We start from the raw sequence: 16,925 nt of genomic DNA, 5'->3' as shown, positions 1-16,925 counted from the left end.
GTGGGGCAGTAAAGCTCATAAACTTTTCATGTTTCGGCTCCTTGAAGCCTTTTGATCAACTCTAAGTAAACTACAACCTATAAAAATTTCAGAAATATGAGCAAAAGCCAATTTCTTTATAATTTCTGTGGGGTTGTTTTTGAAAACCTCTGCACTTTTTTCATTAATATAAGTATGAAGTATGATAATAATTTTTTTGATATGTTCTAATTCGACCCCTTAACGATCGGTTAAATTTCAAGAAAACGGTCATAAAAGTGCCTATTTTTTTGTTTTTGTATTACGTATTTGATTAGTGCTGCAACTAGTTTAAAATGAACTAACTATCTGTAATTATCTTAAAAATATTCTGGTACTGCCATCAGGTGTGTAAAATGAGAAATAAAATGTTTTCCGGACAAAAGAAATGAATTTGTTTTATTCTTATTGGCACGTTACTACTGAACACTCCATCCTGTCTATATCACAGGATCAAGAAATAGCTGGCGAAAACTCACCCGTCATTTTCACGGGAGCGAGAAGGAAGAGGTTAACAAATAAAATATATTTGCTAACTTAATGTTCTTATTTTCAGTGTTTTCAAATGTTTCAGTATACTGTATTAATATTCTAATTACTGTTTATATTGTTAATACATTTTTGTTTTTAAAAAGAAATATGTTTATTTATAGTATGAGTTTAAAGCAAAATCACTGAAGAAAAAGAAGATTAGCCTTACAGTTTCTGTTGATGGAGTAAAAGTCACTTTACGCAACAAAAGAAAAGTCAGTGTTTTTTCTTCCTACTTTGAATAACACTTTTAAGATGATGAATAACAAATTGTCAGTCATAATTTTTTATTAAAAATTGAATAATTCATATTATGCTTAGTAATAAAATTTTTATGGAATATGAAATCAATTATTTAATGTGAGTAAGTAAAGTTACTCCGAATAACAGTTTTATGATTAGCAATTTGTCAAATCATAATTATTTTTTTTTAGAAGGATAAATATTTTAGAAAATCTAGTAATTCATGTTTGAAAATACAGTACAGAACCCGTTATCCGGAAATCAGAAAACCAAAAAACCGGAACGAAATTTCCCGCCATTTTTTTAAAAAAATGTTTTTTTCCTCATAAGATTTCATGATTTTTCTTTCTTTTTTTAAAGATGTTTACCTTACCATCATTTTGGAAATAATTATCAGTGCATTACTTCATCGTTTTTTCTTCTTTTTAAGATTATTTCCAAATATTTATTTTTTTAGTTGGGTTTAACAATAAAAAAACGGCTTTTTGTAGCGATTCAGAAAACCGGAAAAATCAGTTATCCGGAATAGCGATGGTCCCGATCGTTCCGGATAATCGGTTCCCTACTGTACAACTTGATTGAATGTAAAATCAATTATTTAAAATTACTGCTCTTATTTTATATTTTAATAATATACTTATTGTTAAAAATTATTTATTTTTATTAAGAGGAAAATTTTAGAAAGATGATAATAAGAGATTAAAACTGACAATCATCAGCTTTGTTAAATTGCTCACCCAGTTTCTAACCAATAAATTTTGGCTAAGCAGGGAAGCAATGGTGAGTGATACTAAAAGCAAGGAAGTAGGAAATACTGACCACATTGCCACAATCTTACTGTTGGTCTAGAAATTAGACTGACTAACAACTGGTTGGTGCAAAACTGTTTCACCTTTTTAGGAAGAAGAAAAACTAAATTAAAATAATTTGTACAAATGTATGCTTTTTAAAAATTAGAATTCTCCCAAAAATAAATATATTTTACACAACTTTCTATAAATATGACTTTTTTTTTCTCTTCTTTAATTGTATGTGTTTTTAAATTCTTCAATTGAACTTTTCAGACCAATCAATGGCCTTGGGATGAAAATAAGCTGGTAATTATGCATCATCCAATTTACAGGTATGGAACTTATTTTGACTAATTATGAAATTGCTATTTAATGTGTAATAATGTATGAAAAATATATTGTTATTAAAAATAGTGGATTGAAGAAATATTTGATTAATCACAATACAACTGTAAAAGGAGTTGAATTCTTCAACTGTTCCTCATTTTGATTTACTTGGAAAAACTTGAGGCTTATCAGTACAGTATACTCTCGATATCTCAAAGTTGAAGGGACACTAAAAAAATTTCGACATAGCGAGTTTTTGAGATAACAAGTTCAGAATTAAATATGTTCTAAAAAGTAAAATAATGTATTCTGAAATATTATTCTAAAAAGTACAATCATGAAACATAAGAATAACTACTATTAATGACTATAAGTCTAAATACGACAGTGATAGTTATATATTTACTAGTATGACAAGAACAATTATGCCATTATATGGAAAGGAATTGGTTACAATGAACCTACATGGTGATTTTTCCGAAAAATTTCATTTTCTATTTTTTCGAAAAGTATTCGACATAGCACGGTTTTAAGAAGAAACCCTTCGACTCTGGAATTCTAATTAACAAATTAATTTTTTTTTTTTTTTTTTTTTTTACTTTAACAAGCTTTAAAATGCATCAAAATAATCTTCAAAGCATATTATTATTTCATGTTACTGATAATTTTTTTATGATTATTTTAAAACTTTTAAGTGTAGACATAGATTTGATATATACTGACCAAATATTAGAATAACAATTAGTTCTAAAATAATTGTAATCACTTTTGGAGGAGACATGCTGTGAACTTAGCCAACTTCCAAGCAAAAAGTTTTCCCTTTTAACTGAACAATTGGGATATCTATCATAATAAATATTTTACTTCAAAATATTTTTATTTACAATTCTAAAAAATAATAATACTTTTATTAAATTCATTATTGTTTTTGTTTTATTCTAATATTTATTAGTCTAAGTATTTTCAATGAAAAAAAAATTTTTTATTTCTTTATAAGTTATAAATATGATTTCAATTTCAGGATATTTTATGTTTCCCATGATTCTCAAGATCTTAAAATATTTAGCTATATAGCTAGAGATGGAGGAACTAATTCTTTTAAGTGCAATGTTTTCAAATCAAAGAAAAAAGTAAGTATTTTGTGTTGTATTGTTCACGTTTATAATTTAAAATCAAAATATTTTACTTGAATAAAATGTACTTTTGTGTAAATCAATGTACACATCAAACAGATGAATTGAAAATATTGCTGAAATCATAATTGTTAAATGGGATGCCAATATTAAAACTTCAAGGAATGCTTTAAAATTTACAGTTTTTATCCACAAAATTTTGTAGCAAAACTTTAATTTACTGTATTGTGTGTTAGGAAAGATTTAATTAAAAAAAAATGTTTATTTTTGAAAGTTTACTGATTGAAGGACTGATAAAAGATGTTTACTTATGTTTGATGATGTTTTACTAATAAAATGACTATCTAATGTTAATGAATGCTTTGAATTAATTGATTTCAATTCAAAGAAAATACAAAAATTATTAAAAACTGATAATATAAATTTCACTTGATGGGGCCGTTCAAAAAGTACATACATCCCAAAGTGGGGGGAGGGGATTTGCTATTTTGTACGATGGGGTGGTATTATGCAAAGTACGTACATTATAAGCATACACCAAATTTAAATTTGACTTTTTTCCTACACACTCCTTAAATAAATATTTTATTTTATTCAAAACATAATTATTTTAATTTTTATGAAAAACGGGGGTAGACTAATAAAATGTTCGTACTCTAAGGGGGTAAGACCTTATGTACGGTAATGTTCAAAGGGGAAGTTAAAATTTCTCCATTTTTGTGTACGTACTTTTTGAACGGCCCCTAAGACAGTCCAGACTTCATCTCAATTGTCAACTACTGTTACTCAGCCAAAATAGTTTGGTGGTTAAAAACTCTTCTCAAAAATTAAATCTTTTGCCAATTTATTATGAAATATGTTTTGTTCATAAGAAACTATTCCATGCTAATGAGAAATGTAATAATATAACAATGATTCAGAAATAAACAAAAAATTTTCTCATCCATTTTGCATCACTTAAAAGAACAAAAAGACGAAGAAAATTAATTATTATAATAAACTAATTTAGTTGCCTCTATTCTGAAACAGATGCTATTCAATAATTAACTTTAAAAGTGTTTCATTGTTTTTAAAAGTTTTCCTTTATTAATATCTGTTTATAGAAAAGTTATGGACATTAAAACTATAAATTTTAAAACTTCATCCAGAAATATTTTCTGTTTGCCCGACTGGTCAGCTACCATGAACAACGTCTTCAAAACCACCTAATGAAGAATGAAATATTTATAAGTTTTTCTTATAAAACTATTCTTCCTAATCACCAAAATTAGCAGGGCTAAACAATGTCCGTGAAATACATGACCTGGAGGAAGTCGACCACCAAAAGTGGGTTTTCTTTAATGTCCCTCTTCTCCAGTCCAAGACATTCCAGGATATGTTGAGAAGAAGCCTGCATGTTGTGGGACCTGGGTCAGTTTGGGAAGATTTTAACACTACCCAGGGGTCGCATTCCCCCTAAAATTCATAAAATTCCTAAAAGTATGTGCAAACCCTAAAATTCCTAAAAATCTGATGAAATTTTGTCGGTGTTCCTAAAAAATTAGAGTTATAGTCTAAATATAAATAAAAAAGCAATAATCTAAAATATAAGAATTTAACTACATTAATTAAAACTGTTTTAATTTTGCCACATGGGAATTCTGATCCTGAGAGAGGTTTTTCGATAAATAAAGCAATGCTTAATGTGAGTCACCATGAGAATACTATTATGCCTGTTAGACTAAACAAATATACCATTCGAAATTATGGAGGAGTGTTGAAGATCACCACAACACTATTGAGGGCAGTAAAAGAATCTCACAAATCATATCAAGAATATATTAGAAAAATGATCATGATTAATTTGTTTTTCTCTAACTTCTAATATAAATTTCTGATTTGAAATCTAATAATATCACACAATAGTTTTTCTTGATAAAGTAAGGTAAAGGGTAATAATAAAGTTTTGATTAAGAAGGTAAAAATTAAATAAAAATCCAAGTTGGTGTTAATTTATTTTTTCTCTTGATTTATTCTCACTTTTGCCTGTTCCTGAATTATGCACTTAATTTCTGATAGGTAATATGTAAAGTTGAAATTTCATTTTTACACTTTAGAGATTTCATTCTTGACTTAATAAATTTCAGAGCTTTATTTTATGGCTTGCAATTATTTATGATATGTGTGGATGAATTGTAATAATCTTCTGTTATGTAATAAGCTACTGTGTGATCTGTTTTTATCCTAGCAAAATCATATATTACCTCTAAAATTTTTTGAAAAAAGTTCCTAAAATTACCCTGAAATTTTAAAAAACTTTGCTGCTACCCCTGACTACCCTCAAAAGAAAGAGACTTAAGGTGGCCGCTGGTAAGCGCCGTCTGATCCTTGCGGTTGCACCGAATGTTGAGTGCACCTCCTGGACGGGGGGGAAAACTATTCTATATTAAGTTATGATATCTCCATACCTCGACTTAATAATGTTTCATTAATAAATGTTAGTTTTAAAAATACTGATCATGACATTTATTTTATTAATTTTAGAGTCAAGCTATGCGTATTGTGAGGACTATTGGTCAGGCATTCGAAGTGTGTCACAAACTGAGTTTAGCGTTAGCATCGACTTCTGGAGCTGGATGTACGAGTGAGGAAGTTGAAGAAAATGCTTTGCATGATCATTCTAGTAAAGGTTTGTTTAATTCTAAAAACTATTCATTATTAAAAAAATTCTAAAATTAAGTACAGTGGAGCATCGTTTATACGACGATCATTTATATGACGTTTACATTTATACGACGTTTTAGAGTGGTCCCAAATCATTCCTATTCATTTTAATGTAAAAATATATCGTTTATACGACGCACAGAATCGGTTATACGTCGGTTTTTAGATTTTGTTCACGTTTGTTTAATTTTTTATTTTTCTTGTGTATTTTAAGAAAGGGCGGAATTTGCCAACATGAATGATATAGAAAAGGGTGCCAACAAGAATGCTTGGATGACGACCATAATTTTTACTAGATGACTGGAAAAACTAGACAATGTTATGAAGAGGCAAAAACGAAAAGTTTTGCTATTCATCGACCAATGTCCAGCGCACCCATCGATACTAATTATTTTGGAAAATGTATAAGCTCTCTTTTTTCCTGCAAATTGCACAAGTGCGCTTCAGCCATTAGATTTGGCTGTGATTAGAAATCTAAAATTGCATCATAGAAAAGAAAGCAGTAAGTTCAACTTGCTATTCAAAGCTTAGTTGAGACTAATAGCTGTTGAAGCCGGTATGAATGTAATAATAGTAGCGCCACCTACATTAATTAGAAAAAAGTTACTTCCTCGTTGGCTTCTTGGCGTCATTGTTCTCAGCCAAGAGTCAGTTAATGTAAAACAACCAAAGAGCATACACGCTCGGTTTTTGCATCCCCGCAGCGCTACCAGCGCACCCGCAAAATAAATAATTTACAGTCCACGTTGTCCAAGTATGATTTTATACACCCCGCAAGCTATCGCACAACATCTGGTCCGAACGATCAGGACATTAAAGATCCGGTATATCGCAAATTTACAATAAAAATCCCGTATTCATTATTGGACTGACCACGCATCGCATTAGAAATAACACAGCATATCTCCAGCCATCGAATTATTGAAAGGTAGGCAAATTTTCATTATTTATTTACCGCATAATTTCATTTAATAAATAATGGATAACATTGAGAAATGTAGAAAGAAACGCGCTACAATCAGAACTAGCGCTACAAAACTAATAACAAAAGCAGATACTATAATACAAAGTGACACTAAAGAAATAACAGAACTAAATGAAATATTTGAGCAATTAAGTCAAAAAGAGAGTATTTTGACATCATTAAATTCTGAAATTGAAAATTTAATTTCGGTTCCAGCAGAATTCGAAACTGAAATTAGCACTAGCGAAGAATACAACGAAAAAATCATTAGTGCTAAGTGCAAAATTAAAAATTGCTTAACCTATTTACAATCAGTTAATCAAGTGAAATTAACTCCCGCAAGTTTTGTAAACAATAGTGTTAGCATAAAATTACCTGAAATTCCGCTTCCGAAATTTTCGGGTAAATGTGAAGAATGGAGTACTTTCAAATTGCAATTCAATAATGTTATTACATCCAATAATCAGTTGACAAATGCACAAAAACTACACTATTTAAATTCAGCTTTAATCGGAGAAGCTAAAAATCTTATTACATTAGATGATACATTCACTTCATTATATACAGCTTTAGAAGAAAGATACGAAAACAAAAGGTTAATAGTAGAATCTCACGTTAAATCAATATTAGATATTGAAAAATTAACGCATGAGTCGGCTAAAGACTTACGTAATTTAATTGATTGTGTAAAGAAAAATATAAGAGCATTAAAAATTTTGGAGTATAATCGCAATGATCTTTCTGATATTTTTGTTTTAAATATAGTACTTCAAAAATTGGATAGGGAAACTCGAAGGCAGTATGAATTAAATATTAGCTCAAACGATGTTCCTAAATTAGATGATTTATTTTCATTTTTGGAAAAACGAGCTCAAATATTAGAAAATGTTAGCAAAACCACTCCTTTCAGATTTAAGTTAAGTCAAGAGAGAAATCCAAAAACGAAAACATTTCTGATTAATAAAAGTGTAACTCAATCATGCATTTTGTGTAAAATGAATCATCCTATCTTTAAGTGCGATTCTTTTTTGAAATTGAATAGTCATCAGAGAAGTGAGCTGGTATCAAAACATAAATTGTGTTTAAATTGCCTAAGCAGTCAACACAAGTTATTGAATTGCAAATCGAAACATTTATGCTACATATGCCACTCAAAGCATAATACACTACTCCATAAAGAACGCGAAACTATAAACAATTCTGCGGTTTTGTTTTCTTCTTCTCACGGTCATGACCTCAATCCCGAAGCAGCGGTATTTAATATTCATCAACAAAATAATGAAATTGTTTCTGCTTCTTTATCTTGCATTAATTCGAAAAATAAAACAGGGCTTCTTCCGACTGTTTTAATTAGGGTTTTAAATCCTTTAAATGGATCTTATTTGCAATGTAGGGCGATATTAGATTCAGGCAGCATGTCGAATATTTGTACAGCTAATTTCGCTAATAAATTAGGTGTACCTCAAGAAAAAATAAATTATCGGGTTTCGAGTTTGGGTGGAAACGAAACTACAATAAGATCAAAAATACAAGCTACAATTTGTAATGGTAATGGCTCTTTTTTGAAAACTCTTGATTTTTTAGTGGTATCCAAAATTACCGATTTTCTTCCTGTTACATCCTTCAAAGTAGATAAGTTAGAAATTCCGCAACAATTAGCAGATCCTAATTTCGCGGTAACTGGAAGAATAGATATGCTTTTAGGCGCGGAGGTAATTTTCGAAATTATCAAGGTTGGAGATATCCGCGTTGCAAACAGTGATTTGGTGTTTCGCAATACTGTTTTTGGATACATTGCAACTGGAGCAATAAATACCCGCACTCCAGAAATTCACTACGGTTTCATAACCACTCAAACAGAAGTCGAAGACTGCTTAGAAAAATTCTGGAGAATAGAGGATATAGACTATAAAATAAAAATTCAGAGTGAAGAAGAAAAGTATTGTGAATCACATTTTCAGAATACTTATCGCAGAGATGAGCATGGACGATTCATTGTACAGATGCCAGTTAAGGACGTTGAGCGTTTAGGAGTGTCCAAAGACTTAGCCGTGCGACGTCTGAATCAACTATGGAAAAGATTATCCAGAAATCAAGAAATGCAAGATTTATACAAATCATTTATGCAGGAGTTCTTAGACATGAATCATATGGAAAAATATGATGATAATGAAAGCAATTCCGGTAATCAAATTACCTATTACCTCCCACATCACGGTGTTTATCGTCCAGAGAAGGCAACCACTAAGTTACGTGTTGTGTTCAACGCTTCATCAAGTACCTCAACGGGTGTGAGCTTGAATGATGTCCTTTTGAAGGGGGACGTGGTCGAGGACATTTTCGGAATCATGACTCGATTTCGTAAACATAAATATGCTTTCACGGCAGACATCCAAAGGATGTTTCGACAAATCAAAATAGATCCATCGCAGCTTGATCTTCTAAGAATTGTTTGGAAAGATTCAGAGTATGCAAAACCTGTAACATTCAGACTCAAGACAGTCACTTACGGAACTGCTTGCGCTCCATTTCTCGCAATCAGAACTCTCAAGCAGTTGGCTAAAGATGAATTACGATTTCCACTGGCATCATTAGTTCTTTTGGAAGATATTTATATGGACGATATCGTTTCAGGTGCTCAAAGTTTAGAAGGTGCTCAGAAAGTGCAACAACAGCTGAACGATATTCTAGCAACTTGTGGAATGTCTCTTCATAAGTGGAACTCTAATTCAAGGGAGTTAAGGAACAGTTTACCATTAGGTGACCCAGCAGAGCATGATTTTGCATCAGAAGTTGATGCGAGTGTCAAAACTTTGGGTGTAAGGTGGAATTCAATTGAAGATCAATTTACGTTTAAAGTATCCATCTCAGAAATGACCACCAAATTCACTAAGCGTGAAGTGCTGAGTTTTATAGCAAGACTGTATGACCCATTAGGCCTTTTGCAACCTGTCATCACGAAAGCAAAGATGTTTCTCCAAAAATTGTGGGTACATAAACTGTCGTGGGACGATCCCCTTCCACCACAAATCGCAGGTCAGTGGCTTAATTTTGCATCTTCTATGCAACATATAGAAACTATTCGCATTAATAGATACATTTTAACTGACTTTTTCACAAAATCTGTTTTAATGGGTTACGCTGATGCCTCGGAATTAGCGTATGGAGCTGTGGTTTACATGTATTGCCCAGGCCTAGCTGAATCAAACACTTGTAATATTATTGCAAGCAAATCTCGTGTTGCACCCATTAAAGTAATTTCTATACCACGTTTAGAACTATCAGCTTGCTTACTTCTTTCTCAACTTGTAAGAAAGGTTTATAATTCTCTTAAAATGGACATTGACGAAGTCATTTTGCATACAGACTCGACCATCGCACTTGCATGGATTAAAACGCCAGCCCACCAGCTTAAAACCTTTGTTGGAAACCGAGTCTCCAAGATCCAAACCTTGACTGAGAACTACCAGTGGAGACATATTTCCACTCATAACAATCCCGTAGATCTCATTTCCCGCGGCTTGAATCCTCAAGAACTTTCCTCATCAGACTTGTGGTGGTCGGGTCCGTCTTGGATGAAAAGTGGTGAAATATCGCATTTGGAGGAAATCCCTCTCTCAACAGACGCTCTCAAAGAAGAACGCAAAAAGATATCGTGCTTGATTGAAACAGCTCCTATTGACTTTCCGATCATTTACAATGTTTCATCATACGTTAAGTTAAAAAGAATTATAGCTTGGTGTCTCCGCTTCATAATGAACTGTAAATCTCCGAACAATCGCATAAATGGTTATTTAACTAGTAGTGAGATAAAACTAGCTAGAAACGTTTTGGTCAAAATAGTCCAAAAACAAGAATTTCCAAACGAATATCACCAGCTAAAAAATAGCAAACCAATTTCTTCGAGTAGTAAGATCCTCTCCTTGAATCCGTTTTTGGATGAAGAGGGCCTTATCCGTGTTGGCGGTAGGTTAGAAAATACACAATTATCGAACAAAAGAAAACATCCTATGCTCCTACCGAAAAAACATCACTTAACTAATCTAATTATAATTCATTATCATGAATCCTTCTTGCATGCTGGAGCACTTTTACTATTATCAGTTATTCGCAAAGAATTTTGGATAGTAAATGCTAGATCAGTTATAAAAAAGCAAATCTGGAAATGCATAAAATGCTTTCGATTAAAAGAAAAAACCGCGACACAAATAATGGCTCAATTACCACCTTCAAGAGTAACACCTTCTAGAGTATTTTCCATGACTGGTCTGGATTATGCAGGTCCATTTTTTGTGAAACCGCGATCTGGACGTGGAGTTAGATCAGTTAAAATGTACATTTGTATATTTGTGTGTTTCGCGACAAAGGCGGTGCACATCGAAGTTGTTGGAAATTTAACCGCTGAATCATTTATTGCAGCTCTAAAAAGATTTGTTGCGCAAAGAGGAAAACCAAATGAATTATTTTCAGACTGTGGTTCAAATTTTGTTGCTGCAAATAAGGAAATTAATCGAGTAGTTAAATCTCTTCAAAAAGAAGAATCCATCCATCAGTATTTTGCCGATGAGCAAATTAAATGGCACTTTAACCCACCTTCAGCACCTCACTTTGGAGGAATTTGGGAAGCTGCTGTGAAATCCGCAAAATCGCATTTGAAAAGAACAATAGGTGATCATAAATTGACCCTTGAAGAGTTTTTAACTCTTACTGCACAAATTGAATCCTGCTTGAACTCTCGTCCTTTGTGTCCAGTAACGGACGATCAGCTGAGCTTTCAGCACTTACCCCAGGACATTTCCTTGTGGGAACCGCTCTTTCCTCTATACCAGAAGAGAACCTTCTAAGCGAAAACATATCCCCATTAAAACGTTGGCAGTTGACTCAAAAACTTTTCCAGAATTTTTGGAAAAGATGGGTTAACGAGTATATTTCCAGCTTACAGCAGCGCCCCAAATGGTTGCGAGAACAGCCTAATTTGAAAATTAACGATTTAGTTCTCATTAAAGAGGACAATATTCCACCTTTGAAGTGGAAATTAGGGCGTATACAAGAAGTTTTTCCTAGTGCTGATGCTAAGGTAAGAGTGGTCAGTGTCAAAACTGAGACTGGAACTTATAAAAGACCCATTCACAAACTGTCAGTTTTACCTATTGACTGATTAACTTTCTTTATTTTATTTTAGACTTTTACTTTTCTTTTTGTTTTGTGTTATAGTTATCCGGTTTATACCAAGGAATCTATACATCTGTTTATAATTATATATATTTTAATTTTATGTATGTTGCATTAGTTTTTTTATAATTATCTTTTTATTAGATGTGTATAGTTTAATTTTGTTTTTTGTCAATTTATGTGCAAATTTTGAAACTATGTTTCAAGGTGGCCCGGTATGTTGAAGCCGGTATGAATGTAGTAATAGTAGCGCCACCTACATTAATTAGAAAAAAGTTACTTCCTCGTTGGCTTCTTGGCGTCATTGTTCTCAGCCAAGAGTCAGTTAATGTAAAACAACCAAAGAGCATACACGCTCGGTTTTTGCATCCCCGCAGCGCTACCAGCGCACCCGCAAAATAAATAATTTACAGTCCACGTTGTCCAAGTATGATTTTATACACCCCGCAAGCTATCGCACAACAATAGCAAGAAAATATAATTAAAGGTAACATGCATTCAAATTTCTCACTACAATTCTTCTTCTTTGGTTTTTTGTTTGTTGTGCTTTGTCTAATTTTGAAATTTATGTAAATCAACACGTTAAACATTAAAATTAACTGAAAACAGAGGTAGTTTCAGTTTTAGAAGTAAATATCGATTATACGACGTTATCGTTTATACGACGTTTTTCGGTGGTCCCTTCTGCGTCGTATAAACGATGCTCCACTGTATAAGTATTAATTTGAATGTACTTAATTTCTTAAAGGAAATAAAAAAATATTAAACAGTTAAAAAATTACAAGAATTCAATAATTTTGCATTTCTTAAATTAAATATTCGCTGTCGAAAAAGGCATAAAAAGTTGAAGGTTAAATGAACAAGTTCGAAAAAATATGTTTTGGAATAACAAAATGGCTTATGTAAACATGAATGAATATTTCTCAATAATTCACTTATATTTAATGTAAGCCGATTTCTTATTCAAAACAATTTTGAACATAAGTGTAAATTAAGTTCTGCAGCAAAGTTCGTCTCCTTAAAGTAGTGAAGTAGTTACTGCAACTCCAAAGTAGTTTGTAGTCTCTACATTGTTTAAAAAAAGTAGCTGTAGTTAACTGCATTTGTAACAAAGTAGTTACAGTTGTAGTCAACTACAAAAATAATATAGTTTTTTGAACCACAGATTTTATTCTAAGATTATATTAGTGCAGATTATATTAGTGCTATATACAGATTATATTAGTGCTTTATATTCACTCAACTAATATTCATTACTACCCTTAACGAATTTGAAAAAAAATACAGTACAGAACCAGTTATCCGGAAATCAGAAAACCGGAAGATCAAAAAACCGGAACAAAATTCGATAAATTTTCCCGCCATTTAAAAAAAAAAAAAAACTTTTTTTTCCTCATAGGATTTTATTTTTTTTTTGAAAGATGCTTACCTTACCATCATTTCAGAAATAATCATTAGTGTATTACTATTCGTTTTTTCTTCTTTTTAAGATTATTTCCAAATATTTTTATTTTTTAGTTGGGTTTAACAATAAAAGAACGGTTTTTTGTAGTGATTCAGAAAACCGGAAAAATCAGTTATCCGGAATAGCGATGGTCCCAATCGTTCCGGATAATCGGTTCCCTACTGTATTATTATTTGATGTGAGGATTTTATATTTGTACTTAAAACAAAACAAAAATCAGAAGAAAAAAAGATTAACAAACAAAAATTGGAAAAAGAAAAGTATGCCATAATTTAATCTATGTTAACTAGTTTGTCATGCCTCCATATATGTTTTTCCATATGTGTCACTCCATATATGTCATGCCTCCATTTCATATTGCTATACTTCTGTATAATATTACATTGTTTTTCTATGTTAGTATAAAATGGTTGCTCATCATTTTTTTATTGAATGTCCCATATTATATTTTTTTTTATGTTTGTATTGAATGTTTTACACTACAGCATTTTATGATGTTTGTCATGCCTCCATGTTGTGATGGCGCTGTCATCAAGGTAGATGTTGTAAAAAAAAACAAAGGAGGGAATGCTCTGATTGAGAGCAGAAGTGAATTGTTTAGTTGGCTTAGTTATACAGTAGAGAACCATTTATCCGGTATCCAGATAACCAGAAAACCGGGAAAAATTTTACTCAATTTTCCCGCCATTTTAAACTAGAACGAAAAAAGCGGAAATTTGACTCATCCTTGATGTTGAGTAGAGGAAAATGTAAGGAAGGGGAAATTTTTTTTCCCCGTTTACCCAGAGAAACGTCATTTCCTCCGTGACCTTGAAGGTAGGGAAGGGAGGAATGTTTTATTTTTTCCTTTAAGCCATCAATCAAACTCAAGGGTGTGGCATGCTGATTTCGTTTTCTGCTTGATTTACGAGGGGGGTGGGGAAAATGCATTGCATGCATATCAGTGAACAGAAAAAGAAAAGAGAAAAATATATTTATTTGACATCCACTAATAAAAATAAAATCTTTTTCTTTTGAATAAATTATTTTTTGGAAGTGCGGTATCAATTGCAAGTTTTTCTTGGTGTGGAATCACATCTGCTGTAATTAAAAATCTTGTTTTTATCAACTAAAAAAATAAAATAAAAGGAGAATTGTTTATTAATTTAAACATAGGATTATTTTATGAAGCAGATTGCAGTTTTGTTTTTCTGATTCCAATACGTTTGATTTTTTTTCTTTTCGCACTCAATAAATTAATTCTTTTTATTCATAAATTTTATCATTAGGTTTTTTTTTTTTAATTCCGTTGATCTTGCCTTGTTCCAGGTTTTAATATTTATGCTAGTGCCTTTTTTAACTATCGTTTCGGTTCGATAATTTTCAAGTGTTTTTATTTAGATTAATAAGTTTTCCTTTTATTTTATCGTTTTCCCCTGTATAATTAGGTATGAAATATATTGCGTTATTTAATCATTGGTTTTGTTTATATTATTTAATTTAGGAATTGTAATTTTTTTTAAAAAATAAATATGAGAATTTTGTATTTTTTAAACTTGTTTTTCTTGTCTAAACTTGAAAATTTTTTTTATTCTTTTAAGTGTTGTATTTCTACCATTTTTTTCTTTTTTAAGTTAGGAGTACCTTTCTTTTTTCTCTTACTTTATGCATTACACTTTTTCCTTGTACTTCGGGTTCGATAAAACATCGATCAACGACACTTTTTGGTCGATCCAGAAAACCGGGAAATTCAGATATCCGGGATAGCGATGGTCCCGAGCATCCCGGATAATTGGTTCTCTACTGTATTAATTTTCTTCTAACTTCATCTTTTACCATTTTTAATAAATGTTTTTTTGTGTTGTAAACTGGTTACCATTTTTGTGACCAATTGTGTTTTTGGGAAGCATCTGAGTGAAGAAGGGAAAAGGAGGAATAAATATATGTGATATCACATAGTTATTTAACTTTTTTTTTCAAAATGCTTTAGCTTATTTTTTGTGTTAAAAATAATTAGAAAAAGTGTTTTATTTTTCATTAAAGGTAAAAGCCAAGGTGATGGGGCATCAGAACCTAATAGCTGTGATACACAAGAAGAATTGGGTGCATCTAAAATCTCTGACTCTATTTCACATCAAGGAGCTTTTCGAACAAATGGAAGTACTCTAAGCCCGAAAAATGAAATTGATGTAAGTTCTCTCTTATCTTCTTTACTGCACAAAAATATTTAACTGCAGTTAGATAAATATTATTTATGTATCAATTGCCAATTTTAACTTATCCAAACTAACTATTTTTCTATTAGCTTTAAAAAAAAAGTGGGAATCTTATCTGAGCTTTGCTTTGTTACAGTAGAGCGCCGATTATCCGAGCCCTTATTATCCGAACGTCCAATTATCCGAACTATGTCCGAATTCGCTTTTTTTTTCCCCTTAAGTTTAGAATACTTTTCAACTTATCGGCAATTTTTCTAAATTTGGAAGAATAAATAATGTCCACTACATTTGATGACCATATTTAATTTGCAACCTTTTTTAGCAGTTTTCTTATAGTAGCCATATATACATGTATTGTTATACAGTTAAACCTACCCTACCCATTTAGCCCTCTTCAACAGAAAATTATCTTCCAAGAATGCGAACTTCATTTTGACAGTATAGAACGTTGAAATGATGTTGATCCAGTTCAGTTGATTTATTTAAAAAGAATAAGGGATATGGCTGCTAAAAAAAGAGAATCTTCTTTTAAACAAAAGTCTTTGCTGCATTTCTTTTGCAATGGAAAGTAAAGAAAAATGTGGTAAGATCAGTAATTGACAAAAAAAATTATAAAAAGCTGAAATATAATTAAAGAAATACAAAATAAAAAAAAGAGTAAATAAATAAATAAATGTTTAAAAATTTAAAAAAAAATACTTTTAAACCCGCCAGAGCTTTTTTAGATAGTACTGTCAGTTCTAAACCTGGAAAAAGTGAGAAGGATAGTTAGTGCATAAATAATAATAATTTAAACTAGATTTTTAACAACTTTCCAATTATCCGAAATTTTCATTATCCGAACCACATTCAGTCCCGAGCAATTCAGATAATCGGCGCTCTACTGTACTAAATTACTAGTAAAACTATAATAGAATAATAGTGTTGATTTGATAATGAAAGAATTCTATTTGCATGATACTGGAATGAATATGTTTATGCATTTATAATATTTTAATAGAGTAAGTAAGACAATTTAGTGTTTGTATGTATCCATTAGACTTTATATTGTTATGCATCCATTTGACTGTTTTTGAAAAAATTTAATAAAGTGAATTTAAATCGAAGGTTACAATATGCAAAAACACGAAACTTAAAATTAAAAAAATCGAAAGTAGCATACCATTCCTTTACATCAGACAAATTGTTCACTTTGAGCCTTGCTTTATGTTAGAAAAGTATGAAAACGATAAAATATTTCAAGAAATAGTCATCCATTCAAAATCTTGAGTGTAAACCATCACCAGAAGCAAGGACCCTGATTTAACCTACAAATTTCACATTTTGACTTACAGATGGCACTGTAATTAAAAAATAGAAGTGGGGTACAAATTGTATAAAACC

The 16,925-nt window shown here is 31.2% G+C and overlaps 1 protein-coding gene across 1 annotated transcript in view; it reads left to right on the top strand.

Annotated features, from left to right (window-relative positions):
- The window catches only part of LOC107444861 (carboxyl-terminal PDZ ligand of neuronal nitric oxide synthase protein), a 32,725-nt gene that overhangs the window by 5,104 nt on the left and 10,696 nt on the right, over positions 1-16,925 (top strand). The window contains exons 3-7 of the mRNA XM_043053287.3: positions 672-764; positions 1,857-1,915; positions 2,932-3,040; positions 5,567-5,711; positions 15,370-15,515. Coding sequence (XP_042909221.1) covers positions 672-764; positions 1,857-1,915; positions 2,932-3,040; positions 5,567-5,711; positions 15,370-15,515 — 552 coding nt within the window. The remainder of the gene's footprint in view (positions 1-671; positions 765-1,856; positions 1,916-2,931; positions 3,041-5,566; positions 5,712-15,369; positions 15,516-16,925) is intronic.

This window comes from Parasteatoda tepidariorum, chromosome 5 (genome assembly GCF_982258835.1).
Source record: "Parasteatoda tepidariorum strain Cologne lab strain chromosome 5, Ptep-v5.0, whole genome shotgun sequence".
Taxonomy (NCBI): Eukaryota; Metazoa; Arthropoda; class Arachnida; order Araneae; family Theridiidae; genus Parasteatoda; species Parasteatoda tepidariorum.
The sequence above is the reverse complement of the archived record's forward strand: the minus strand, read 5'-3'. Positions and strand labels throughout refer to the sequence as shown.